Here is a 27,197-nt window from a genome sequence, read left to right as displayed (position 1 = left end):
ATAATTCTAACCCCTCAGACATGCTACTAAAAAACTGAGGAGTGATCTAGCCCATTGTAATTGTCAATTAGCAGTACTATCATCATTTATGAATTTAACAAAAAATGAATGTAACACATAATTTATTTATCAATTCAGTAACATATTTAAATATTTCATGATATTAACATGAATTGCATCATTTAATATTGAATTAATAGGTGTCCTTAACACTGAAATAAAATAAATATTCTAAGTAAGATCAAACTTGCTTTCACTGATAATTTTATTTATTACTGTGGTAGATCTTATTTGTAGTTAGTTGCAAATTTCTGTTTTAAAATCATTGTTAAATTTGGAAAACTGTATTATATGTTCTTAAAAACTATAAAAATGTATAAAAAGATTTTCAGAAATATGAACTGTAACAGAAACATTAATATGTTAATGAAAACATACTTTTAAAGAAAAACATTTTCAAAAGTTCAGCAGTTAAAAATGAATAAAAACAGTTTCTATACCTTTGTGATATGCAGCATACCATGTATTTTTAACCTTTTATTTTAATAAATGTAGAAATGTTCAAGAATATTTTTATTTTGATGACAGTTTTCAGATAACATGTAGTTTGCAAAACAGTTAAATTGACATTGTTGTAGCTGTCTTTTTCCTTTGATGTTCTCTAGAGATAATGCCTACTGTCCCAGCAGGTGGTGTTGCTGTCATGCTGAATGTTGTGTAAGAATGTAGAGGACAGAAATTTATTTCTTTCACCAGTGGTATAAATGTTATCTCCAGGTTATGACCTCCTTTATGTTGAAGGAGAATGATTAGTCATGTAGTAGCTATAGTCAGTATTGGTAAATGCAGCATTTCTCATTAAGCAAGAAATATTTGAGTTAAAAAGTACTACACAGGATCTCAAATAAGCTAGTTGATGGAAAAATATGGGAGAAGAAATGTAGTTCATGAGTCCAGTGAGAAGTGGTTATCTAGTATCCAGAGAGCAGATAGATATACATGCCATGTATAAAAGATTGTTTTCATTTTATATTATATATCATGCCCAGTCTCTGTATTCTTTGCTTAAACTCAGTAGTTTTGTTAAATTTGGTATTGTTTTATAATTTATTCTGATATTCTCCTGATATAAAGTAGGCCTGCCTAATACTCTTTGCAGAAATCGATTTAACCTGAGAATACTACAGATAGGCAAAGGATGGAGAACTTTTTTGTAGTGGCTACAGGAGAGTTTTGCAGAGTTTTCTGATTTTAATAACATGTATATTTCCATTTCCTTAACCTCTTAAGCTAAACAAGATTTAAAGAAATGCTTCTTGCTTAAAGAATAGCAATTTCTTTAGGTAAAAGTACTCATGACCAAGTGGGAGAGTTTGCAACTGGAGAAAGATGGTTGTATGAGAGAGGTGTTGAGTCTGAAAGAAGCCCTTTCCAGAGGCACTGCTAGGGACTGGCTCAGAGGACTTATACCTCAATTCTATCAGATAGTGCCCCAAATCCCCTGTTGACATCTCTAAACTTCATAATAAAAAAACATGATTGATACATACTGAAATGCTAAAAATTCTCATGCCTATGGGCCCAAGCCCCAAATCTTAAGTACCTGGTGATACCACTGGCCCATTTATTGATACAGAACTTTTGCAAATGTTTTGAAGGATCCTGATGTCACTTTCTTTACAATTGCAGACTCAAGAAGATCATCTGACATCTGGTGTGCTTAGAATTACAGATTAAGCAAATTGTCTGAGAATTGATCTCTGCAAGGGAAACAGATTACTGAGAGTGACTGAGATAGAATGACTCTTGGCAAGTCATTTAATGATTTCTTTAGAGCTCTTTGATCATTACCAGCCAAGAGTAGCATGATCTCATCTTTGGCCAAGACTTTCCAAGAAGCTATGGATATGCCACTGATGGATGAACTCCACATGTCAGTGTTGTTTCCCCAATATTTGACACAGAAAGGACCAATGGAAAAAAAAACATGAACCATGGGGTAGTTGTGAGCTTGAGTTATGTTGTAAATAGAACCAAGTGGAGAATCAAACAATCCACTAGGTCAAATTCAAAGCTTGGAAGAGAAATGCCACTAAGAGTCTGGCCATTTATCTGGATCACCTGCATTGTTTGTACAATAAAGCTTTTCCTACAATTATCATGAAGACATAGTTGTGGATAAGCTCACTGAGGTGAGAGATATCTTTACCCTCACTGAACCAATTTTCATTGAGACCACTTACAAATTGGTAATTCATTGAGAGGAAGAAGCTCTTAGCAACAGTTGTTGTGCCTATACCTCAAATGGACATTTTCAAATACCTCCACTACTTTGAGTCTGAATCATGCAGGGAGTTAACCAGCTGCTCACACATCTGGCCCAGCATGGCCAGGTTGTTGAGCCACTTGGTTCGTAATCCGAGGGTGTTGGGTTCGAATTCCTGTCACATGAGACGTGCCAGCACTTTCAGGCACGGGGGCATTATAATGTGATGGTCAATCCTACTATTCATTGATAAAAGATTAGCCAAAGAGTTGGCAGCGATGACTAGCTGCCTTCCCTCTAGTCTTGCACTAGAGGGAGGGGGGCTGAGGTAACTGTGGAGGGGCTTCCCAAAATGCCATCAATATGAAGTATAGATGGTAAATTATAATGATGTAAATACCAAGGTACATTTCAGAAAGGTGTGCTATTTTGAACTGCGTTTTCAATGCAGTTTTCATTGGAAACTCATACTCTGATTAATAATTCATTATTACAAATTAGAAATAATCTGTTTATGAAAATATGCATATGTGTAAAAGAGGTAGCTCACCTAAATTCCACCCAGTTAACCTTCACAGAAAGGCTGGTTTCTTCATAAGTTCACATTATTCATACAGGTCAAACTGTGATTGTGATATTGTTCTTATTATTGTAAGTGTGACAGCACCCTGTTACAATAATGCAACTACTACATTACATTAAATTAGGCACTTCTAAATAGCCCAATGACAATTTCAAAATTCATTCTAGAATTGTTTAGAAATATTATTTGGTCAATTAACATGTAAGGTTATTATCTGATCTTAAGTATAACATTAATTGGATTGTTAGTCACAATTTTAAGTGTATTCCACAATCATTAGTACAATTTTGGATGGCTGATACACAATGCAAAATGACCTCACAGAGGACACAACACTGGCTAAATGCTTCATAGTTTTGACCTATACACAATACACTTATGCATGCATGCTATGTTTTACTTTTCAATAAAAGATAAATGAAATTAATGGGTAAATACCTGTGAAACCTTTGGTTTATCAAGTAAAATCCCTGATGATCTGTTGTAACTTGAAATCATTGTGGTTGTCTAATCTTCGTCAAAGCTAAAGATAGAATGGCATTGCACAGGGAGCAGCAATACAGTGCATGAATTTCAGTGCATTCAGTATGTTGCTGTGGGATGCATGACACATACTTCCGTGTTAATGAAGACATTGAGTTTCACAGATCTGTGTCTCTTTGATGTTAATTGTTAAGCAACAACGACGATTGTGTTTTCCATATTTTATGAATATATGTAGGTAACAATATTTGGGGGGCTGAGGGGTTTGGTTCATTTGGGAGGCTCAAGCCCCCCTTTGGTGCCACCACTGGGCAGTATTGACTTGGGTAGTCATATGCTCAATGAAAGATGAAACCCCGGTGTTGTTTTGTAGTTATGGGTAGTCAACAGTCCAGCTTTATGCTGGAATGGCTATGGGTACAATAAAGAAAGTTGAAGTAGCCAAGGCCAGTGGTAATGCTAGGGTTGTGTTCATTTTATAATGTCCAAAATCAAGTAATAGTTTGATGGATAAGTGTTGGACAAATAACCTAGACTCAATGCAGTGAAAGTAACTCAATGACTTATTGGTGGAGTATGGCATTGTATATTTGGAAACAGATGGCTGATTGGAATGAATGACATTGCCTTGCTATAACATAGATAAAGGCAATGCATGTCTAATAAAGTATCTATCATACTGGTCTTTTTGGAGCACTAGGGACATGACCAGTGCTGAAATACAGTGAATTTTGAAGAATGAAGTCATACAACTCTCAGAGTGTTTGGCTGTTTCCAGTAATGATTATTAGGAAGAAAGAAAGCATGTCAAGATTTTATATTGATTTTAAACAGGTGGCCATGGTAACTCATGTTTACACTTTTCCTTTACCATGAACAGATGAATGTATTGATGCATTGGAAGGTTCCCATTGCTTCACCGCTTTAGATCTGGCATCTGGATCCTGGTGGGTCAGGCCAAATAATGATAGCAAACTTAGCATGAGAAATGGTTTGTATGAGTTCTGCATCATACTATTTGACAGGTGTAACATGTATGCCATTTTTGAAATGCTATTGAAGCTTATACTGAAGAGATTGTAATTGGAAAGATGTCTGGTCTATGTATATCTTGTGAATATTTTGGTGTTTGACTGCACATTAAGTTTCTGACTGAAAAAATGAGGATAGTATTATATTTTATAGATAAAGCAGGTTAAAAACTAAAACCAAGAAGATACACAGTTGTTTGCACAGAAATGGAGTTCCTTGGTCCCATTGAAGGTATAGATGAAGTCTCTACAGAGACTATTCAGATACATCCACACTTTGTTCAGTTTTTGGGTCACATTACTAACAGATTTTGGCCAACTTATCCAAGATAGCAGCACCATTGCCAGCTTTCCTTAAAAACACGATTGAATACTTTAATGCTAACATATCCACAATAAGATAGTGAATTCCTATTGGGCAATGACACTAGCAATAACAGAAAAAGGGCAGTGTTATCACAGTTGTGGGACAGAGTAAAATGTTCAATCACGCACGCTAGATTTACGCTCTTGACTTCTAAATGCATGTACTGCACTGAGAAAATAGTTTTATAATGACTATGGCTGTTAGAAATACTATCACCAGTACTTATAATATTGGAGACTCACAATCTGGGTGAACCATGCTACTTTGAAGGGGTTACTGAACTTTAAAACTGTAGAAGGAATGGTAGTGTGTTGTACAACAACAATATAAAAATATGACTTTGTAAATTGCTCAGGCTTGCAATACAGAAATACAGATGGAATATCTTCTTGTATAATGAGATCCTATTTGTTAATGGAATGTCCAGGAGCAGAAATTGTAACCATTTCGACTATAGCAACATCAAGCCATGCAACAAGAGTTTCTACTAGTGGATGAATGCAATGATTGACTCTTCTGAAACTCTGGGAAGAGCAACTGAAAGACCGAGATCTAGCATGGACATATTTTGATATGCAGCAAGATAAAGCCCAGCCAACACAAATGCAAACTATATTATGGATGCAAGTAACTTACGAAATGTGTGGTCAGTTATGAGTGCAGAAATGTGTGCTGTACTGTTGTTATAAACCAACAAGCTATGGTTGTCAGGCTATACTGTAGGTAGTGCTTCCAACATTTCTGAGGTAAAAGATTCTCCAGGCTTTGCTTAACACCAAGGTATTACCCACAGTTGTACCAACATTTGAAGGCAGTTCTTTTGGCTGCATTAGGGTTGAGATTTCTGTTGGTTATTCACATACCCTATATTGAAGTAAGTGCATAAAAGGGACTGTTTCCAAAAGTGAACAGAAAAGTTCCTAATTTGTATGAAACTGTAGACTTAGTATTTTGGCATCACAAGCATCTAATTTGAACTAGTGCTGCATTCAACTTACCACATGACACACAAAAATCAATATTTAGGTGTGTTCTTTTGCTGTTTACTTTGAACTTAAGAAACTAGCTAACATATAACACTAAGATATGAATTATAATCTGTCATTTGATTCCAAACTTATTGAAATTAATTATAAAATAAAGTCATAAAATAGTAGTTCTGTAAAATTTTGAATGCAAGTCAACAAACACGATAACATGGCCTTTGCCTGTGACCCACTGTGCTAGGATGGACATGTTGGTTAAAAAATGAATGACTGAAAAAATGTTATGACTCTTGCTTTCTAAGCTATTAAATGAATTTTCTGGTGCATTTTTTTTAAACTAGAGTAGCAACAACTCTTAAAAAAGTATGCCACTTTGTACTTTTTAGATTTTCCCCTATACACCTTGAAGGTATACAACTTCTATATTGAACCATATTAGTATACTATAAATAGTTTTTAGTTAAAAATAAGGTAATTTAAGACCTTGACATTACTTTATGTAGATGTACACCTTGAACCACATATAAAAGCGTGACAGTCACAGTGAATTTAGTTTTCTGATATGGTTCAATGTTGTGTTAATTAGTGCCTCTACCATACTGAGGTTAGGAATGCTAACTTCAAGAGGTAAGTTTCATCTTACTTACCCCCAAATGGTAGCACCTTATTTTCCTTATTTCTTATTTTATTTTCATTTTTTTATGTTTATCTTTTTCTTATTCTTATTTTAACTGGGGAGAGCAGTCATCTTCCCACAACTGTCTGCAGGTAGTAAAAGGTGATATCGATGAAAGACGTTGTTGGCTTGAACACCCACATCTTGCTCTCCTAATTTCTAATCTTCTCATGTGAGACTAGCAAACTGGAGGTTAAGACTGATAGATGGAGTATCCCCACCACAATGTGGGTCCTATTTCCACAGTCACCTTCAAAACCAAGGATACATTTAATAATCCCACGTTGTAGCTTGTACCCTAGGATCTTAAAAAAGATGCAATGTATTTTGTTTAATTTTAATGTGTTTTTGCTTTAAAAAGTATGGTTATAATAAAAAATTATGGTTTTTATATAGCATTATACACATATATGCAGATATGTCTGTGTGGTTTTTACACATGTATGAATGTTATGAAAACTCATTCATAAGTGTTGTATAACACAAATGGATCATGTACACTAAAAACACAACAGTAAGAAATATAAGTGTAGAGGCCAGGAATTTAATCTAAGACTAAAGGGGCCCTCAGTGGTACAGTGATATATTTGTGGATTCACACCACTAGAAACTGGATTTCAATACCCATGGTGGGCAAAGCATATATAGCCCATTGTATAACTATGTGCTAAATACAAAAACCAAACAAACAGCCATTGCTAAGGGGATTTATTTTTGTATTATGCATTTCTATGTTAAAAGATTTTTCATTTCTTTATTTTCATGATCTAAAAGTGTCTTAATGTATTTATATATATTTGAGTTGAAAAGGGTTGTCTTTTTTTCTAACTCTTTCATTATATAATGGCTAAGAGAATTTTTGTTTCAGTTGACTTCTGCCACATTACTTATTTCTTGATGCTAGAAAATAAGTTGAGTTTAAAGGCTCAAAGTTTGAAGGCAACACATTATAGCATTATAACCACTTCATTGTTACTTATTGGAGTAACCTGAGTTGGTTAGTAGTAATGGTGAATTATGCCAGAGGCAACCGGGCTACAGCTAGTGTTGTATGTGATGATAAAAATTGTAGAAATGAGTGTTTAAAGCAACATAAGTATTACTAAGTATATGTGTATGGTATTATATACGTGTATGGAATGTTCCACAAATCATTTACGAGTACTGTATAACACAAAGGATCAATCACTAAAACTCAACTAGATTTTAAAATGAGGTTAACTGTGGTGTAGCTTGAAGCAACATTTGAAGATACATTGAGCCAGATATTTACATTAATGTTGAAGAGAAAATATTTCAGTTTTGGCACTGAAATGCTTTGTAACTAATAAGATTTCCTGCAAAATATAAGAATGTGACTTAGATTCATGCTATGATATTCAAAACACATGATTTGACCTGTCATTTTGCTAGTAATAATTAAGAACATTTCAATTAGGTTGAACTGAATCCTTTGCAAGTGTGAGAAATTAATAACAACAGGTTTCATGCTAAACTTAAGCTTGATGTACCCAGTGTTCTCCTTGTTTGTGTCTAAATACTATTCAGGCTTGGAGGTTAAAATATTCGTGAAAAACGCAGTTTTCTCAACAATTCAATACAATGCACAGTTACAGTGCATGATATGTTGGCTGTGTACCAGTTGCAAGAAACAACAACTGTGTGTTATTACTTTGTACTTGTCTCTAACTAGACTGACTGATCTCTGAAAGGCATCAAAAAGGGTAACAAGATGTTACTGTTAATGAATTTTAAGGGATTGGTGAATCAAGATCAGTATTTATACAGTGGCTGATACAGTTCTGGATACTTGTTTAAGTCCCAGAGTTTACAGTCTCACCCCATTTATCTACTACTGGATTCAGGATCTGTTTGTTATAACAACCATGCAGCAATAGGAGAAATGTTGCTAGGTTCCAGAATAGATATGGACCACCATAATGATGAAGAGAACACAACAAAATTGTGATTTAAGTGTGAGACCTATTGAAGCCTGAGTGGACCAGATGTCCACAGGTAATGAAAGACATCATCTACAGGTGCTATATACAAGAGTACATGTACACATTTAGGAATGTTATTTGAACATTGCAGTAGTGCTTACCTAGTTGTAGCAATAACTGTAATTTTGTCATCATTTGATGGAGCAAAAGAATCTTCTCAGTATGTGACTACTTATTTTATTATCATTATATGCAAAATTTATAATACTTTAGAATACTAGTAACCTATGTATATCATTTTATAAAAAGTAAACAGACAAGTATTTAGTACATAGCTATTTTATTTTGTGGTAACTGTTTGTTTCTAAACTTTTTACGTATTAATAAAATCCTTGCCAATCTAAACTGAGCTTCCTTCTCAGAGCCAGATTTTTATGTATCTAGTAATTTTAACAACATGAATCATTTCATTTGTGTAACTTCTTCAAATTTGAAATAAAGGTCATAATTTAGCCAAGAGTTACTTGAAAAAAATATTTATTATTTAGCATTTTAGTTATATGCTTAAAAGATATTAAAGTAGGAATTATGTTAATTATAAGTGTGATATAATTAACTTCACCATAACACAGGGGAAAATATAGTTTTTTTCAAGAATACCTTTTTACTTTGTTGCTTTTGTGTTGTTTATTTTCCTAGAATTACAACCAAGCATTTTCAACCAATCAGCAAATAATCCAGGTTTTAAAAGGAGGATCTTGGAGATGCATATTGCTTTAGGTAGTCATCCAACAGGCTCCCTTGTGGATGGGCTTATACTTAGTGGGGTAGCAGAGGAGTCTTTTTTGTATGTCAAACTCCACAGAAAGGTAATGATGCTTTATGAATTTAACTGTTTGCTTGACAAGATACTGTATATATATGTGTGTGTGTGTTTATATAATTCTGTTTGTGAAATTTATTAAATTTACTTAGGGAGATTTTGTTTTCAGGTATAAAAAGCATTTTGTTACATTTTAACAAGAAAAATTTCAGAAATTTTTAATCATAATGTTTTCTCATGAGTATTTTACTAAGTAATCTGAATCTCAATTAGTATATTTATTTTGTGATATATAAATGAGATATAAATATGGACACACTTATAAACATTTATACAGAATCTTAGTATATAAAATACTAGGCCAAAGAATTTCCAGTATGATATTCTCAGAGTAATTAGGTAGTAACTTAATCTTGACTGAATATTATACATAAAAAGTGACTGAGCACAAGTTAAATATAATGAAGTAATCTTCACTTAAACAAACAACTAGTAAGATTTAAAAACAAGTCTATTTTTAGGAGTACTGGTACTGGAGAGCTATTATATCTATCTGTAATCATCTTTCTTTTAAATTTAGAATATTAATCAAGGCAATTATAATTTATAATTTTGTTAAAATACTCCCTAGTCTTACTAAACATGGAATAAAATACACAAGAGGAATAACAATGCTATTCTTTCCAGTTTACAAACACTACCCACATGATTAACAGTCATTTTCACTTCAAAATGAAATATGTTGTATCCTTGGGCATCATTTGGCTTGCCAGTGTAAAACATTACTATTCTGTCAAAAATACATGTGACATCCTAATTAGATGACCTTGTTCCATAGATAGTAGAACTAATTCAAGTTAATGGCTTGATTGACTAACATTTTTCATTAAGAATGTGTACACAGTATATAGAGAAATTCTTAACATTTTTCATATTAAGTAAAGGAGTAGGAAACATAAAATGTCTGCACACTACGCTTTTTCCTTCCTTTATCCTGAAGCTAAACTGGTCATCCCTGACATTAAAATTTGAAAGCCAGTTAAAGCATTTTGCATATCAGTTAAGAAACTGATGTAACTTACTGTCACCCATACAAAATACTTGCACAGTTACACAATAAACAATTAAAATGCAGCAAACCTGTATATAAACATTACATTTCAAAAAAGTATAAAATAAACCTATATATGATAAAATGATAATAAAATGAAATATATCCTTTAATGTTAGAAATACTGAATAAAACAAACCCTTTAATTGTAACAAACAAAATACAGAACTCTTCATAAGATGTACATTTGTACAATTGTTATCATATGCACATTAGTACACTATAATAACTGCATACTAAAAGAAGATAAAGAAAAACAAGATGGGCAGTTATCACATTTAATGAAACATATATTGATACAGTAAAACCTGTCTAAGGCAGAATTGCACAGGACCAAGTAAAATTTCTGGGTTAAGCAGGTTTTCTGGGTTAGACATAGTGAACATGAATTTCCTTAATTATGTATAATTTTTGAATGGAACGTTATACTTGCTTGACTCAAGGGAAGAGACGTTTGTGAATAAAGTTATTATTCTGTTTATGCTATATTTATTAGAATAAGAACAAAAACAGACATTCAAAATATACATAAGTACACAAAATCTTAATAAAATTTATTTGAAAAAGTGTCCAATTTCAACTCTTTCACTTTTTTAATTAGCTTTCTCATGCAGTTAAAAGAGAATGCCAATTCTATGACCTTTTCATGAAGTTCATTTTCTCCCTTCATTTTAGCATATAATTTGATAGTGTTAATATAACTTAACACTTATGATGAAGTAGGAATTTCTATTTCCTCACTATCTTTTCCATTTTATTCATCTTCTGAATCTCTCACACTGTTACCATTTTGTGATTTTATTATAGATTTTAAATCAATTTCATCAGTTTCTGTTGAAACATTTTCATCAATGTTCAAAAAACTTTTTGCGTTCACAGAATCATCTGCATCAATCTTCTCAATTACAGTTTGGATTTTACTAGAATCGTCATAACAAACAACTTCTGCCATTATCCCATAGACAATCTCTGCCATTATCAAGAATAAATCTACAGTTTTGAAAGCACTTTATTATGCATTCATCTTTTATGCATTTGATTGAATGACTTAAAATTGAAATTGCATCTAACACATAAGTTTTCATGGTCATTTCAGATGCTCTCTTAAACTCGTCCATGTTTGCAATAATATGCTGAAGCATCAGTTTTCTGTATTTCAGTTTTATACACTCTATAATTTTATTATCTAGTGGCTGTAGAATTGATGTACATGGAAGTAGAAAAACTAAATGAACATTTGAAAGTTGAACTTTTGAGTGACAAGTTGCATTGTCTAGGAAAGGTAGAATATTCCTATTTTCTTATTTTCCTATATTTTCCTAACATCTAAAGCACACCCTCTAATTCCTACACTCAGTTACACAACACCCTTCAAACCTGTGGTCAGCTATTGATCAGTTACCATTTTCTTTCTTTGTGAACCTGACAATGACCAAAGAAGGTTGAAACATTGTTCGCTCCTCTACATAAAAATTTTCTCAACCCAAAGCAGCCGTTTTTATATATATATTTAAGTAAAATGTGTATAATATTAAGTAAAACTCATAAATTATGTCTAAGCACATCTCACTTAATGTTTTTATCAATATTCTATTTGCTATAATGAGATATTTAATGAATATTATTGAAGGTTTGATTAAAGATCAGTTGCTTAGGATGAAGAATTTGACTCCTTTAAACTAGAAACTCACTCTTTAAGCCATGCCAATGTTATAGTCAATCCCACTATTCGTTGGTAAAGGAGTAGCCCAAGAGTTGACAGTGGGAGGTGATGAGTAGCTGCCTTCCCTCTAGTTTTACACTGCAAAATTATGGACGGCTAGTGCAAATAGTAGTTTTGTGGTTTTGTAGTTCATGTAGTTTTGTGCGAAATTCAAAACAAAACAAGCTGACCCAATCCATTATTCTAACTGTAAAGTTCCTAACATTGGTGGCTTATGAACTGCATACATGGATATAAATAAATTTATAGTACTGTGCAAAATTGTTAGGACAAAGTCAAAAACTAGATTTCTGGCTACTTTTGAAAAAACAATGGAAGGTAAATCAAAAGTGAAACATCCAAATTTGATTAACTTTCACACTTAGTATAACAGAAACTCAGTGGAAGTGCTTGAATTTAGCAAATAGTTAATATTTTGTGTCCACCTTTTGCTTTAATAACTTCAGAATGTCTTTCAAGTATCGTTGTAACATATTTAATCAAAGTGTCCTTTGGGATTTTAATTCAAATTTTTCTAATACACTCCTAGCTAGGTTAGCTGAGATGTTAGTTTTCAATGCTCTTAATACTTTCCTTATTTCCTTTTCATGGAATTCAATTGTTTGATTAAAAAAATTCATAATAGTTGTCTCTTGACCTGTCAAATAAATCAATTCTTTAGAAGTTTGTGTCTTTTGATCAACCTGTTTGTTTAATTCTCTTAAATCAACTATTGTGAGTATGATTTTTAAAGTACTTTCACATGCATCAATTAAATGATATTTTTCTTTATATCACTCAAATGATACGAATATGCTATCTTTTATGTCATTTAATTCTAGTAACAGTTCACTTATCTCATTTTGATAACCTTATAATTTTATATTAGTCCCTGAACGTTATTAATTTGTCTCAGAAACAAGTTATCAATCTGCCATGCTGTGGTCATTGAATATCTTCAACAATTATCATCAAACAAAATTTAATTTTCTTCTTCAATAAATACTATATCCAGTTTGGTTTTACTGGAACAATACTTATATTTTTCACAAAGCACCTGGAATACCTGAGAATATGTCTACTACTAATTTATGCAATTATAGTATTCATGTTTAGTAATATATATCTTGTATATATACTATGTATATATAATGAAAAAAATGGACTCTCTTTGATATATTCATTTTTAAGACTTCTGTATTCTAACAATAAGAAAGAAATTTGTTCATCCAATGTCTTCAAATATTTTTACAATATTGTAATATTATGTCTAGATAAGTTCTATTAAATATTTCTACTAATTCATTAGTGGCTGGTTCATAAACTATGGTCTCTATTTTTGTAACACTTGGTAATTCACAAGTTGCTCTCATTAATAAAGTTGGTAACTCTGTTTGTCAGTAAATATTGAGTTATGCTGTGTCTAGCTACTGTCTGTTTTATGAATGCGTTGATGATCATTTCTGCTTTCTGATGTGATAAGCATATTGCTTTAGGAAACCTAATCAGATTGTCTGCAACAACTAATACATATTTATATCCTGCAGAGATTGTAGGCAATTGGCCTAAAATATCCACAGCTATTAACTGAAAAGGCATAGTTAAATTTGACATTTTTTATATAGGTGCATTCCTGATATATAATTTACAATAGTCTTTAATATTGTTTTACATATTCAGCCAAAAGAACGTTTTACTTATTCTCAGAGGTGGTTATTTGGAGTAATGGACACAATTCAGTAAATGGGGTCACATAATGATGAGAAAACTCAAAAGTAGATCAAAAGAATAGCATTGGGGGCCCTTTCATGTGTAGAGCCTCAGGCAATTGCCCATTTTGCCAAATAGGTAAGACTGCCTGTGATTATTCTACTGAGAGTTTTTGGAAAAGTAAAATGAGCTGCAAAGGGTATGCAATGATACAGTCATAGTCTTAGTCTTCAAACTATGTGGTAGAATAATGGTCTGTTATTATCAAATTTGGCCCTGCATGGCCAGGTGGTTAGGGATCTTGACTCATAATCTGAGGATCATGTGTTTGAATTCCCATCACACCAAACATGCTCATCCTTTCAGCCATGGGGCTTTATAATGTGACAGTCAATCCCACTATTCATTGGTAAAGTTGACATTGGGTGACGATGACTAGCTGCCTTCTCTCTTTAGCCTTACATTGCTAAATTAGGGACGGCTATCACAAATAGCTCTCATGTAGCTTTGTGTAAAATTAAAAAAAACAAACAGTTATTGACTTTTTGGCATAATACATCTGAGTCTTTTGTGTATTCTGTATCTTCTTTTATTACTGTGTTTCTTAATATATCCACTAATTCATCTTTATTTTGTTTATTAATCACGTGATTCAAATACAATTACTTCTAAGTCATCCTCATTTTCTAGCCTTATCTCTCTTAATAATTTGTTAATGTTCTGCTTTTCTTTGTTTCATTTATTTTTAATTTTAATTCTACTTAAGGTATCAACATTAAAATATTTTCTACCTGGACTATGTATTTCTTCAAAATTATAATATTGCAATAATAATTACATCTTGCTAATCTAGGTGATTTTAGGTCCTTTAATGTTATTAACTACGTTAACAGTACGTGATCTGTAATAATAATAAATACATGAAAAGTTTTAATTCTATGCACTACAGCTAAACATTCTTGCTCTGTTATCAAATAATTCATTTAAATTTTTCTGAATCATCTACTCTGATAAGTTATAGGATATTCTTTTCTGTTTTTATGTAGTCAAGATAATACTGCACTTACAGCAAAACCTGAAGCACCTCTTCTTAAAATTGCTCTCTGTAATCTATCAAATACATCTCTTTTCTAAGTATTCATTAAAACTTGCTGTGAGCACTATGATGTCATCTAAATGTCATTCTGAATCTTGTAATTCTGATAGCTTGACATCCATTAATCTTTTAGATGTCAAAAAGGCATTGCATAAGACAAAAGGCATTCTGTTAAACTGATATTTATCTTAAGGTAATATAAAAGCACTTTTTAGCTTTGTCTTATTTTGTTTCTTCCTTTTAATATTCACCTTGTAAGTTCATAAGCAAAAATCCAAATAGAAACCTAAATGACCATCCTTTTTTTAAACTAATACAACTGGAGATCCACATAGATTACTAGTGTCTTCTTTTAGTCCTTGTTCAATAATCTTTTTTATACATTCTTTTAATTTCACCCTCTACTTCTCTGGCACTCTATAGGATCTTTGAGCTATAGGCCTACTGCCATTTTAATGCTGTCTTATGTTTAACTGTACTTGTAAAGCCATTAGAATAATTTTCTCCATTAAATATATGTCTGTATTCCTCGAATAATTTTAGTGTCTATTTCGTATGCTCTATTTCTAATCTTATAAGATAGAATCTCAATCTGTATTGCTTTTTGTGACTGTTTTTTATTTTCTACATTATACTATCCTATCTACTATATGCTTAGGTAGTATTAGCATAGTGTCTCTCTTGGGCACTTTACTAATATAAGCAGTTATATACACTCCTGCTTCTTCTATTTCTATAGACTTAATTAACACTTCATTTTCTTAAAATTATCTACTTTTGCTTCAGCAGTGAACAGACTTCTTGCAGATACTTCAGTTACTTTAAGTAACCTTACATGTACTATTTCTCTCAAACACTTGCTGTAATTCTCTGTTGCTTATATTAAGTACAAACGTTGAGTAATTTGAAGAATTTGAATAATTATTTTCCTATTTTATTTTGTCTTACTTTATTTCACTTACCTTATTTTAAAAAAAAATATTTTATAATGAATTACTGCTATCATTAACACTTTTGGTAGGGTTTGGACTTTTATTTTCTCTAACTGGATTTCTCTTGAAACAGTTTGTGTTCCTACCATGCCAACTTTGTCAATTATCTCTATGTTTAGGAGTATCAGAGCTTTTATGTTTTGACTCTGGTTTCTTGGTCATGCTAATGCATGTTAGTATGTAGCATTTGAATATTAGTTAATTTTAGTTAGCAAGAAGATATTATTTATTTCAATCTATCTCTACTTTTGAATGTAAGTCTAAAGGTACAAGCTCTTCAAAAGTTAATATCTCTGTTTCTATGCACAGCTTACTTCCTGTAAGAGGCATTTCAATGTCATTAACACCTTTAAGAAATCCTGTCCTATAATACCATCTGCTTATAAATCTTTATGCTTACAGGTGTAAAGTATGTGTTCTGTCTCTAAGTCCCCTACTTTTATCTGTATACTGTCCTACTACCATTTTAACAGGATGTCCTTTTATGGAATATAAAATAACTCTAGAAACTTCCTTTCCAGAGTTATATAACTATTTCAAGTTTTTATTTACCAGCTTTGAATTTAACAGAGAAGATCATGGACATATATAAACCAATAACTGATATGCTATATCCCCTATTTATACTAAAACTACTGGTGAGATGTCATTAATACTATGAATGCTTAATAACTTATTCAAACTGCTGAAACTAATTTTACTTTTGCTTTGTAATTCTGGCTGAAATTACTTGTTTTTTCATTCTCTATTAAATGCTGGCTTTCTGTTATTTTTTGTGAACTTTCCTCAAAATGTTGCAGCATATGGGGCTTTTCCATTCTCCTTTTTTGGTGGGTGTCTGCAATTTCTAGCTGTATGCTCTTTCATTTTCACAGTTAAAGTATGCTATCTGTTCATTTCATTTCTCACAGCAATATTTTATCGTATGCTTAAACTTACTTCAGTTAAAACATTTCAAACTCTCAGGCTTATTCTGCTTATTTTGCCTATATTACCTTTATTAAATCTAATAGTCACATCAGGTGTATCAGCTTTATTTACACTTCTGGTTTTGTTACTGATCAGACCTTGCTCATAGTCTGACTTCAAAGCATCCTCTGTATTAAGCTCTTTGGGATATCTAAATGCCCTATGCAATCTGTTGCCTATCTTCTGTTATTTATGGCCAAAGACTCTAAAACTCTGTTGAGTTAAATGGAGTATTTGCATCTAAATTGTGTTAGGTATTTCTCATTTTCTATATTCCTGCACTAACCTGTGCATTAAATACTGAAATTCTGCAATTTCATGTACTTTTTCATAAGCTCTAATGTAACATTTAATTTTTCCTGCCATTCTTAATCTTGAATATCTGCTATTTGAGCATCTGTTCACCCTGAAATTCTAGCAGCTTCATTTGCTGAATCTATAAAGCTCTTGATATCCTCATCAAACTAATCACAAAATAATGGTAAAGTGGTGGTGAAATGTGTAGTGCTGCATGGATGTGCTGCAGCTTAAAAATTAGTATCATTTCTTCTATCATTTTGTCATTAAGCACCCTCTTCTGTCATAGACTTGACTTTTTATGTCAGTTTACACTACCTAAACTACTTAGTTCTGCTTCTTTATTCTCACCAACCTGTTGTTGGTTACCCAAAAAATTCTGTCAACTGCACCATTTTGTTATGGGAAGCCATGCAGGTTGGTTATTTAAATTTGACTTTAGCATCAGTTATAAAAATATTTAAATACAAATATGCAGTTGAAAGTGAAACACACTAGTCACCAGATCGAGGAACTTTATGGTTAGAATGAAGTGTTGCCTGAAAGACTGAAATTCAAACACATGCAATACTTTAATACAATATATTCAGCTATGATTCTGGAGCCATGGATTATTTGTCAGAGAACTGATTTTTGGTCCAAAACTTTACTTTTTATCTACATTTTTATGTGACCATATGAGGATTCAACTCGCTTTACATACTTAATTCTCAAATACATCCTCTGTCTAATTTGTTAATTCCTTTGTCTTATCAATCCAAAATTAAAACTAATTGTTAACTGGTTATGTTTGAAAACTGTTAATTGGCATATATTTTTTCTCAACTTCCATCTGATCAAAGTTCCAGCAAGGTTTAGTTAGCACCAATAGTAAAAACTTTCTGTAGCCTTTCTTTATACTACAATCACATCTATTTATGTAGACAAAACAAACTGCTGGTTTATACTGCAGCTTGGTATGTATTGCAATGTTTGTTTAACATATACATTTCTTTCTTATATTTTTCATCCACTAAAGCATTTGTTATTTTATTCTCCCCAAAACTCCTAAAATACTTCAATTGATGAATATTTGGATGATAATGGCTGTTTTTTTTTTATGTTTAGTTTAGTGGACAGAAAGGCATAGATGGAGATCAAAAGATTCCCTGTTATCCTTTAACATTATGTTTACCTTTTTGTTAACATTACAATCTCAAGTTTTCATTCCATACAACAAAACATACTGAATCAAACTTTCAAATATATATATATTTATGTTACACTCTTGCATTCCACTGTTATTATATGTATATATATTCTTCAACAGAACCATCATTAACTTTATCATGCTTTTTACATCTGTCAGATTCAAAGTTTATAATGTTCAATATTGTGGTCAGTAAATTTACTTGGTTAATTTAGTCAAACCATATAGCTAACTTCTGGCCTGACAGGGCATTACATTAACATATCATTCAAAGTAGCAATGTTTGACAGCCTTAGATGTAGTAATATAGATTTATCTGTTTATTTCTTTTTTTTGCACTTGTGTGCATGGTGCCTGTTTTTGGAGGGGCCTAGCTAAAATAATTGAAAAAGGTTTTAGCACTTCAAGAAAATGTTAAATTAAGTCACCTTAACTATAACTTGTCAATGTGTCATTTCCTACACTAAATTTCCACATCACACATATCTGCTATTTATTGTTAGTAATTAACTGTATGTTCACATTTGGCTCAGCTTAACATTCTTTGTAGAACATAGGTTTAAATATGTAGCCTGCAGGATTTGTGGAATGTGGAGTACCTAGTTTTCCTTGTTTCACTCAGGAATGTATGCAAAGTATTTCCACAGTTCTTACTCTCTCTTCATTTCTCTAGGCTTTCCTCTTATTAATCCCAGTTACCAGGAAAAGAAATTAAGTCAACGTAGGTAACAAAACACAATGTTTTTGTTAGTAAAAGGTTTTTGTTTCAAACTGCACATGGATTAGTTGTTTTTGTTTATTATCCAAGTACAACTTATTCTTTGTTTAATAGTCCTAAAGTTGTATTATTGCTGGACATCAGTGAACATAGTTGACAACTACCAAACATGCTTAACTAAATTTCTTACACATTTGTTAAGTAACTTTCACACTCAAATGCTAACAATGTTTCATATAATGATATCTTCCTCTTGTTAAAATTGCTCTTTTCACTTTAGCGGCTCAGTGTGGGGCTTGCTATTATTACTGATCCTGACCATGAAGCAAGGAATGGAGTCATACACGTAATTGACCGTGTTTTGCTTCCAACAAAAAACACTGTTGGCACACTTCTTCTGTCACAATCCAATGTCAGGTTTGTAAGCTACATTAACATAATCATTCTTGTGTATTGGTTGTATATATTTTGTATCATAACAACAGTAAATTCTTTTTTTGTAATGATGTAATTTAACCAATTACTCTGAATGGTACAATAATTATATAAGAATTGTATTGAAGGTTAAAGATCTTCATAGTGTTTATTTAATGATAATTTATTTATATTTTCATTAATAATTAATGAAAGTTATTTATTATTTATTATGTTATGTGGGAGATAATTTTAGTTAATAAAGCTGAAATGAATTTACCAAATATTAGGTAAATAAAGAATATTTATGATTTCTAATAATGTATGTTTGAACATCATGTTGTTTTTCTCTAGTATCTTTACTAGTTTGTTGAACAGTACAAATTCTAGCCTACTCGAGGTGTTAGATGATCCAAATACTATTACTACTGTTTTTGTTCCTGAGGATTCCAGTTTTGAAAAACTAGCACCTGGACTAATTGAAAGACTACAAGCTGAACCAGAAATCCTTGAAATGGTATTACAACTTCTATTACATGCATTCAATGAAATAAAGAAAAAATTTTGCATAATGACAGAATCCAAAATAAATTAGTTTTGTTAATATTATGTTTACCATGATGAAAAATACTTTATTAAACTAAAACAGAATAAATGTAAATCCAAATGAAGGAAAAGGGGGTTTATGTCATACATGATATAGATCCTGATTAAAAGTATACAAATCTAATAGAAATTGAAAATTTTAACTTTGATTTGTAAGCAGGTATTAAAGTAGACTAGGTTTTTACCAGGATAACTATTTATTTTGTACATAATTTATTACATATGTGAAAAATACTTGTTAAAGAAAAAAAATATTTATGTATGTTCTGCCAAAACTATGCAAGAGAGTAAATAAAAAGTAGACCATACTATCACATACTAAAGAAGGTTATTTGTTTTTCATGAGGAGAATTGCTTAGATCTGCAATGATGTGCTGATTGATTTTGAATTAGCATTATATTAAAATTTTGCTTGACTGTTGAGACATGGTCATCTGTTGAAAATAAGTTTAAAATCTTTATCAAGTTGTGCATGAAGATGTTTCTGTGTGATTGTATATAGAACATTAATGTACAATCCTTGAAACTGTTTTGATCATAGAAATAGTTAACTTTTCCTTTAAAAATTTATTGCTACTGTATTACAATATATTTTTTACTATCTGATAACTGTTTTTATTAGTACCCTGAGATTATTAATGTAACTCTTTTTTTTTTTGCAGCAAATATTACACATTATTGCTTTTATAATACAAACTGAGAGGTCACAATCTGGACTCCTTTCTGCAAGTAATCATTCTATAATACATCTCATGTAGTGACTTGTCTCAGTTCCAAGATAATGAAGTTCATAGTCTACAGTTGGCAAAAAGTTATTTGTACAAAATGAATTAATTTTTTATGCTCTAAAATATACTTTTAAATTACATTTTAATGAACACACTAAAGCTTAGACATGTTTTATACAGAGTGGTTTTGATTTAAAATGGTACACAAAGTACAAAGAGGCCTTTATATTAATATAAAAATGTCACTGCTGGTTATTGCTCTTGTGTTTTAGCTCAAAGTTATACAAATAGCTATCTGCACTCTCTCCACAGTAGAGAATTGAACCTTGAATTTTACTGTTATAAGCCTGGAGATTTTCTGCTGACCTACCAGCAGAAATATCACTGCTTGTTTCACTTTTATAATATCAGTTTAATAAAAATGTATTTTTAAACTATTGTAAGCCTTGAGCATTAGTAGGTGTTGCTAAATAATGTGTAATTAGCTTAGTCTTTTTAAAAAATTGCATGTTTTTAAGGTTTTATATGAAAATAGTGGGTAAAGTCAATAATGAATGAAACAAAAACTGTTATCTCAGTCTTAGATTCTTGGAAAGTTAACCATTATGTTTTATGTTTTATTTTGAATTATAAAAGCCTCTTTGAAATAGCACCTTTTATCATGTTCCAGATTCTGAAAAATCATTTTGTGTCTGACCTGATCATTAGTGGTGGTTTGGAACCTCTTCTGTTTTATCAATACAACACTTGGAGTGACCATTTTATTACAATTCGAGAAGAAGAATCAGGATCTCTAACTGTGGCAAATCAAGCAGAGGTGACAGAGAAAGACCTAGCAGCACGAAATGGAGTAATCCATAAAATATCACGTTTTATCCAATTTTCCTAATCTACAGTATATTTTGTGTCACTGATGTTTTTACAAAATTACTGTGAATGAACAAAAATGTTTAAAAAGTTATCTTTTAACATAAGAAAAACAAAATGATTTTCTCATCTTTATTCATTTAAAATTGACTGCTTGGCTTTTATTAGTGTTATTAAATTACTTTATAATATTGTGTGATGTCCAGAAAACACATGAATAATACATATTTAGAGCATCTTATGTAGTCACAAAAGTCAACTTTCTCTCTCTCTTATACTCTGTAGCAGAAGCTGAAGAACTGTATTATACAAATTCTTCAAGCTTTTGGATTTTTCTCAAATGTGCTTAACATGTTTCAATTAATCATTATTATTGTAATATTAATTTACAAAAAAGTGAAGCATGTTACTTGCTTCGTTACTCACTATGTATGTTTGGTTTAAATGCATTAAAATTAATCACAGACAGATTCTTTCATTTAATTGGCAAGTATGCCATGTTTTATATTGTAAGTGACATAGTGTCCAATAATTTTTCTCATGATTTATCTTCATTGTATTCTATGTGTTCTGACATTATTTGATCAAAATTTTAGATAGAATATTGTAACAATAGAACATTTACCTCCTTGAACAGATTTTTTTACAATAATATTGATAAACCAATAGTTGTTGTTTTTTTTAAATTCATGGTAACCTCAAACTTTATCAGTAGTATTTGACTATTTGTGTTTTATTTTTCTGGGGTAAAAGTACTTTGTTGTGGTAACCTGGCATTCATACTGAGAAAATGTGTTTCTGATTCTTTTTTTTTTCTCAATTATATAGGCAGTTGATTACAGATTTCTTCTAAAAGTTAGGAAACACTGTGTTTGCATAGTACTTCTTTGCTAAGTTCAGTGTCTTGAATAATTTTTATTAGATTTTCTAATGTGTGTTTAACTACACAGAAAATATTGGAAGTTTAATAATTTGAAATTCTTATGGAATTTTCTCTGTATTTTAATGCACACAATGTATAATTAACATCAATGCATAATAACTAGACTGTAAGTATTCATAAATATTTCTACTTAAAATATGACTTCTGTATCTAAAACACATGTAAATGTGCAAATGATTGCTATTAATTGCATTTTGACATGATAAAATTAAAATGCAACATATCTAAAGAGCAGCTTGAAAAATTTAGTAGTGATGTAATTAACTAAATACTGTTTTGTAATTAAAATTATGTGAAGTGTTTAAAACATGTAATTGGTCCATTATAATATACAAGCTGTAATAATTTTACTGAAAAAAAATATACTATTTTTATGAAACAGTTCACTTCTGTGTATGGTAAAAAATAAAGTTAATATGATAAGATACATTGTAAAAATGAATTATTAAGTGAACAGTTTGATATTGGCTAAACCCAGTATTTGCACCTTTGGCAAATTAAATCTCTCAGTTATATAATAATTTATCCTTTCCTGTTGAAATGTGTATTAATTGTGATCTCAGATGTCTAGAGTTTCCAAAGCATATTTCCAAATATTTATATAATTTAAATCTATCTGAAGAACATCATATGTTGGTTTTGAGAATTTACTTCTGATTTTTGCTTTAACCTTCTGATTATTTGCAGCAAGGTGTCTTTGGTGTTCAGTCAATTATAAAATCACCAAAAGCCTGTTATCTGTTGCCATTTGACAGTTAGAACCTTCATTGTTTTGAGAATAAGACAAGTTATTAAACGTTGTGGGAAAAAAAAAAGGTTTATCATTATTAACCTCCATAAAGCTTTTCTCTTTTCATTTCTAATTTTTTAATGCATCTTGTTTTATTGTAGTGCTTCATTCTAGCCATGGCTAGCTTTGTACTGATAGTCAGTACATTCTAAGTTGAAACTAATACAAAAGCAGAAGTATAGGCATTCTTATCATGTTGTGCTTCTGCCTATTTACTGGGAGTTATTAGGCTGTTGTTGATATTACCTGCATATGTATAAATATATATATATATATATAGATAGATAACTAGAATGTTTAGCTTAGAAAATTATGAAATTGTAACACTTGGTATTTTGTAATGCTGATGTGTTGTATACTTTCTGAATGATATTTTATACATACTTCATTCTATGAACCAAACATTGTGGTAATTGCTATGTCATGGTTTCTTTATCTTTGTAAATGTTGAATTACAAGACTAATCTTTCTTTTCACCTTGATGTAAAAAGGTCTTCATAAAATATGAAAAAAACAATAACAAGTCAGCAATTTAGTTAAATTTTAACAGAGTTGCCATGCAGTTAATAGCATTTTGTGAAGTGTTAGAGGACCTTTCCTTCACTAACTTTTCCGTGTTTTACATGTAACATTGACATGTGGAAAAAACAACAAACAAATGTGAAATATCTAATTGAGTTACAGTGTTTTGAGATGTATCCTTTTAAGTAATAAATACGTTTGTTGCATTACATTTTATTTTTCCAAAGTTAAACACTCTAGCCAGTATCTGCTTGTTTGCACACTACTGTTTAACAGAGAAAGATAGAGGTTGTATTTTTTTAGTTAGTAGTTATTAGTTGCAAATTTTGCTTTAACCTGCCCTGAAAATACATCTTGTTAAGAATTTTTACCACTAACTTAGTGCCAGTATGTAATGATGCATCATCTTTTTTTATTCAGACTTTCAGGGTTGGAAAAATATAAACAAAACATTTAGCAAGATAGAACAAAATTATTTTTTACAATTAAGTAAAATATTTAATAGTGAAAAAATTTAGGTTAATAATAAGATATTCATGAAATTATTTTATAGTATTATCAAATTCTTACTAATAATTTATCACAAAACAAAAGTGGCCTTTAGGACAACAATTTAACAATCACTTGTCTCTGTTTTTTTTCTTTCTTCACCCTTTATTTTGTTCGTTATTAAGCACAAAGTTTCTTAATGGGTTATCCGTGGTGTGTCAACTACATATGTAAAATCCAACTTTTAACTTTATAAATGACCAAGCATGACCAGGTGGTTAAGGCACTCGACTCATAATCTGAGGGTCACAGGTTTGAATCCCTGTTGCACCAGACATGCTCGCCCTTTCAGCCATGGGAGCATTATAAAGTGATGGTCAATCCTACTATTTCTTGGTAAAAGAGTAGCCCAACAGTTGGCAATGGGTGGTGGTGACTAGCTGCCTTCCCTCCAGTCTTACACTGCTTAATTAGGGATGGCTTGCACAAATAGCCCTTGTGTAGCTTTGTGCAAAACTCAAACCAAACATTATAAATCCTCAGACTTACTGCTCAGTCACCAGGAGTCTCATCCTTAAGTATTAAATTATGGACTATAGAATCTGAAAAAAATAGTGTTGTACTTCTACGAACTGCAAAACTTGTAGTTGATACAGATTATATTCGAATTAAAGAAAGCCGATTTAATAACATGACTAAATTTGTTTCGAATTATGATGTACTCTGAGGTTATGTTGTTCTAATACTATCTAATATTAAATATATATGCTTGATTAAAATCGAGTATGCAGTGACCATTGGATAAAAAATTCAAAAGTTGGTAAGGTCACTTGTTTCTACAGATGAATTTGGTGAAATAACTAACATTATGTAACTGTTGTATACTAGCAAAAGTATCCAGCTGTGTATTTTGAACTCATTTTATCATAAAAGTATAATATATATATATATATATTTATGTTGCTAAGCAATGTGACATAAAAGCCATTGTTGGAATTTATTGTTACTAAAATGCACAAGATTTTCTATATGTAAGTTATTATAACAAAAACCACTTCTTTTCTATATCGTTTTTTATAGCTTGCTTCATTAAACAGATGCGCATATGCGCACATATGTGGATAAGTAACACCCAGTTGCACACCCTCAGGGTCCACTTAGTATGAGCATTCAAAAAACTTTTAGGTTTCTAGGTAGTTTTTCTTGGAACTATGGCAGTTACACAGAAATATATATGCACATCTGTCTGTCTATAATTTCTATATTTGCAGTAATAAGGAATCATTTATTTTTTATGTGGTTTTTCGCATAAAATGATGTGCATAAAGGTAATAATATACACGTGTAGAACCTCAAGGCCCGTATGTGTGCAAAATTTCACGTTTCTGGGTTCTATCCTGTAGGACATCTGGCGGTCACACACACACAGACTAACATATACGACCTTTTATAATAATAGATGCCACTATACCCCAAGCTATCATCTAACCTAAATAAAAGCCAATGTGTATAACGTGTCACGTTACACTTGTGAAAAAATGTGAGACAACAAGACTACAACCAAGTGAAAAAAAAATTAACGTGAAAGTAAAAATATATTAAACTCGCATAATAAGAAAACTTTTGATCAAAGAGACTCTTAATCACAATACAACAAATATAAAAGCAGATTGGCGAGGGCTAATGTCATGCTTCATTTCTCTCTTGGCACAATGTGAGATAATCTATCCTAGAACCAGTACTAAGTTCATAAAATTTAACATGAAAATAAAAATATCGATTGGATGTTTAACTTAAAAATAAAAAGTCATAATGAAAAACAAACTTCTTTAATTAACGGAAATTTTAAAGTAGAAAATTAAGTATTTGTTTCAGTTTTATAGTTTATACATTTAATTTTATACTTTCAGCACACTCTTAAGAACAATATTAGCTACACTTTTATTGATAAGCAACATGATGTAAAAGCCATTGTTGGAACTTATTTTTCCAAAATGCCCGGAATTTTCTGCATATTAGAAGTTGTTATATAAGAAAACGCATATTTTCTATTGGGTTTCTCGCTAGCTTGCCCGAATGAATGAGCGATAATACCCAGGTGCACTTCCTCAAGGCTCATTTAATGTGAGTGCCAAATTTCAGTTTTGAAATAAAGTTCCCTTACAGCTAGAGGCCCGACATGGCCAAGCGTGTTAAGGCGTGCGACTCGTAATCTGCGAGTCGCGGGTTCGCATCCCGGTCGCGCCAAACATGCTCGCCCTTTCAGCCTTGGGGGCGTTATAATGTGACGGTAAATCCCACTATTCGTTGGTAAAAAAGTAGCCCAAAAGTTGGCGGTGGGTGGTGATGACTAGCTGCCTTCCCTCTAGTCTTACACTGCTAAATTATGGACGGCTAGCACAGATAGCTCTTGAGTAGCTTTGTGCGAAATTCCAAAACAAACAAACTCTTACAGCTATGGTGGTCACACACAGGGAGACCCACAAACAAACATACACACCAAATAGTGCTCGTGTAACTTTGTGCGAAATTCCAAAACAAACAAACTCTTACAGCTATGGTGGTCACACACAGGGAGACCCACAAACAAACATACACACCAAATAGTGCTCGTGTAACTTTGCGCGAAATTCAAAACAAACCAAACTCCACCAGCTAATATTGATATAGAAGAAATGTCTGAGATTCAATAGTATTTCCTATGAAAAACCAAACAAAGCTTAACCAGACAATTACTTCTTCAAGACCAAGATGTATTGTGAAATTATTGTAAACACACTACAGGTTTGCTAACTTGAATAGTTTTAAGTGTTTTGTTTGAAGAAGATTCGTTTGTTTTGTTTTTGAATTTCGCTCAAAACTACACGAGGGCTATCTGCGATAGCTGTCCCTAATT

The 27,197-nt window shown here is 31.6% G+C and overlaps 1 protein-coding gene across 1 annotated transcript in view; it reads left to right on the top strand.

Annotated features, from left to right (window-relative positions):
* Nucleotides 1-24,021, top strand: part of LOC143255761 (transforming growth factor-beta-induced protein ig-h3-like) — a 47,969-nt gene extending 23,948 nt beyond the window's left edge. The window contains exons 9-12 of the mRNA XM_076511942.1: nucleotides 9,035-9,204; nucleotides 19,223-19,359; nucleotides 19,711-19,873; nucleotides 21,361-24,021. Of these exons, the coding sequence (XP_076368057.1) occupies nucleotides 9,035-9,204; nucleotides 19,223-19,359; nucleotides 19,711-19,873; nucleotides 21,361-21,579 (689 nt within the window). The 3' untranslated portion in view covers nucleotides 21,580-24,021. The remainder of the gene's footprint in view (nucleotides 1-9,034; nucleotides 9,205-19,222; nucleotides 19,360-19,710; nucleotides 19,874-21,360) is intronic.
* The last annotated feature ends 3,176 nt before the right edge of the window (nucleotides 24,022-27,197 follow it).

This window comes from Tachypleus tridentatus, chromosome 1 (genome assembly GCF_004210375.1).
Source record: "Tachypleus tridentatus isolate NWPU-2018 chromosome 1, ASM421037v1, whole genome shotgun sequence".
NCBI classification, from domain to species: Eukaryota; Metazoa; Arthropoda; class Merostomata; order Xiphosura; family Limulidae; genus Tachypleus; species Tachypleus tridentatus.
Note: the sequence above shows the minus strand (reverse complement) of the source record. Positions and strands in the feature narration are given on the sequence as shown.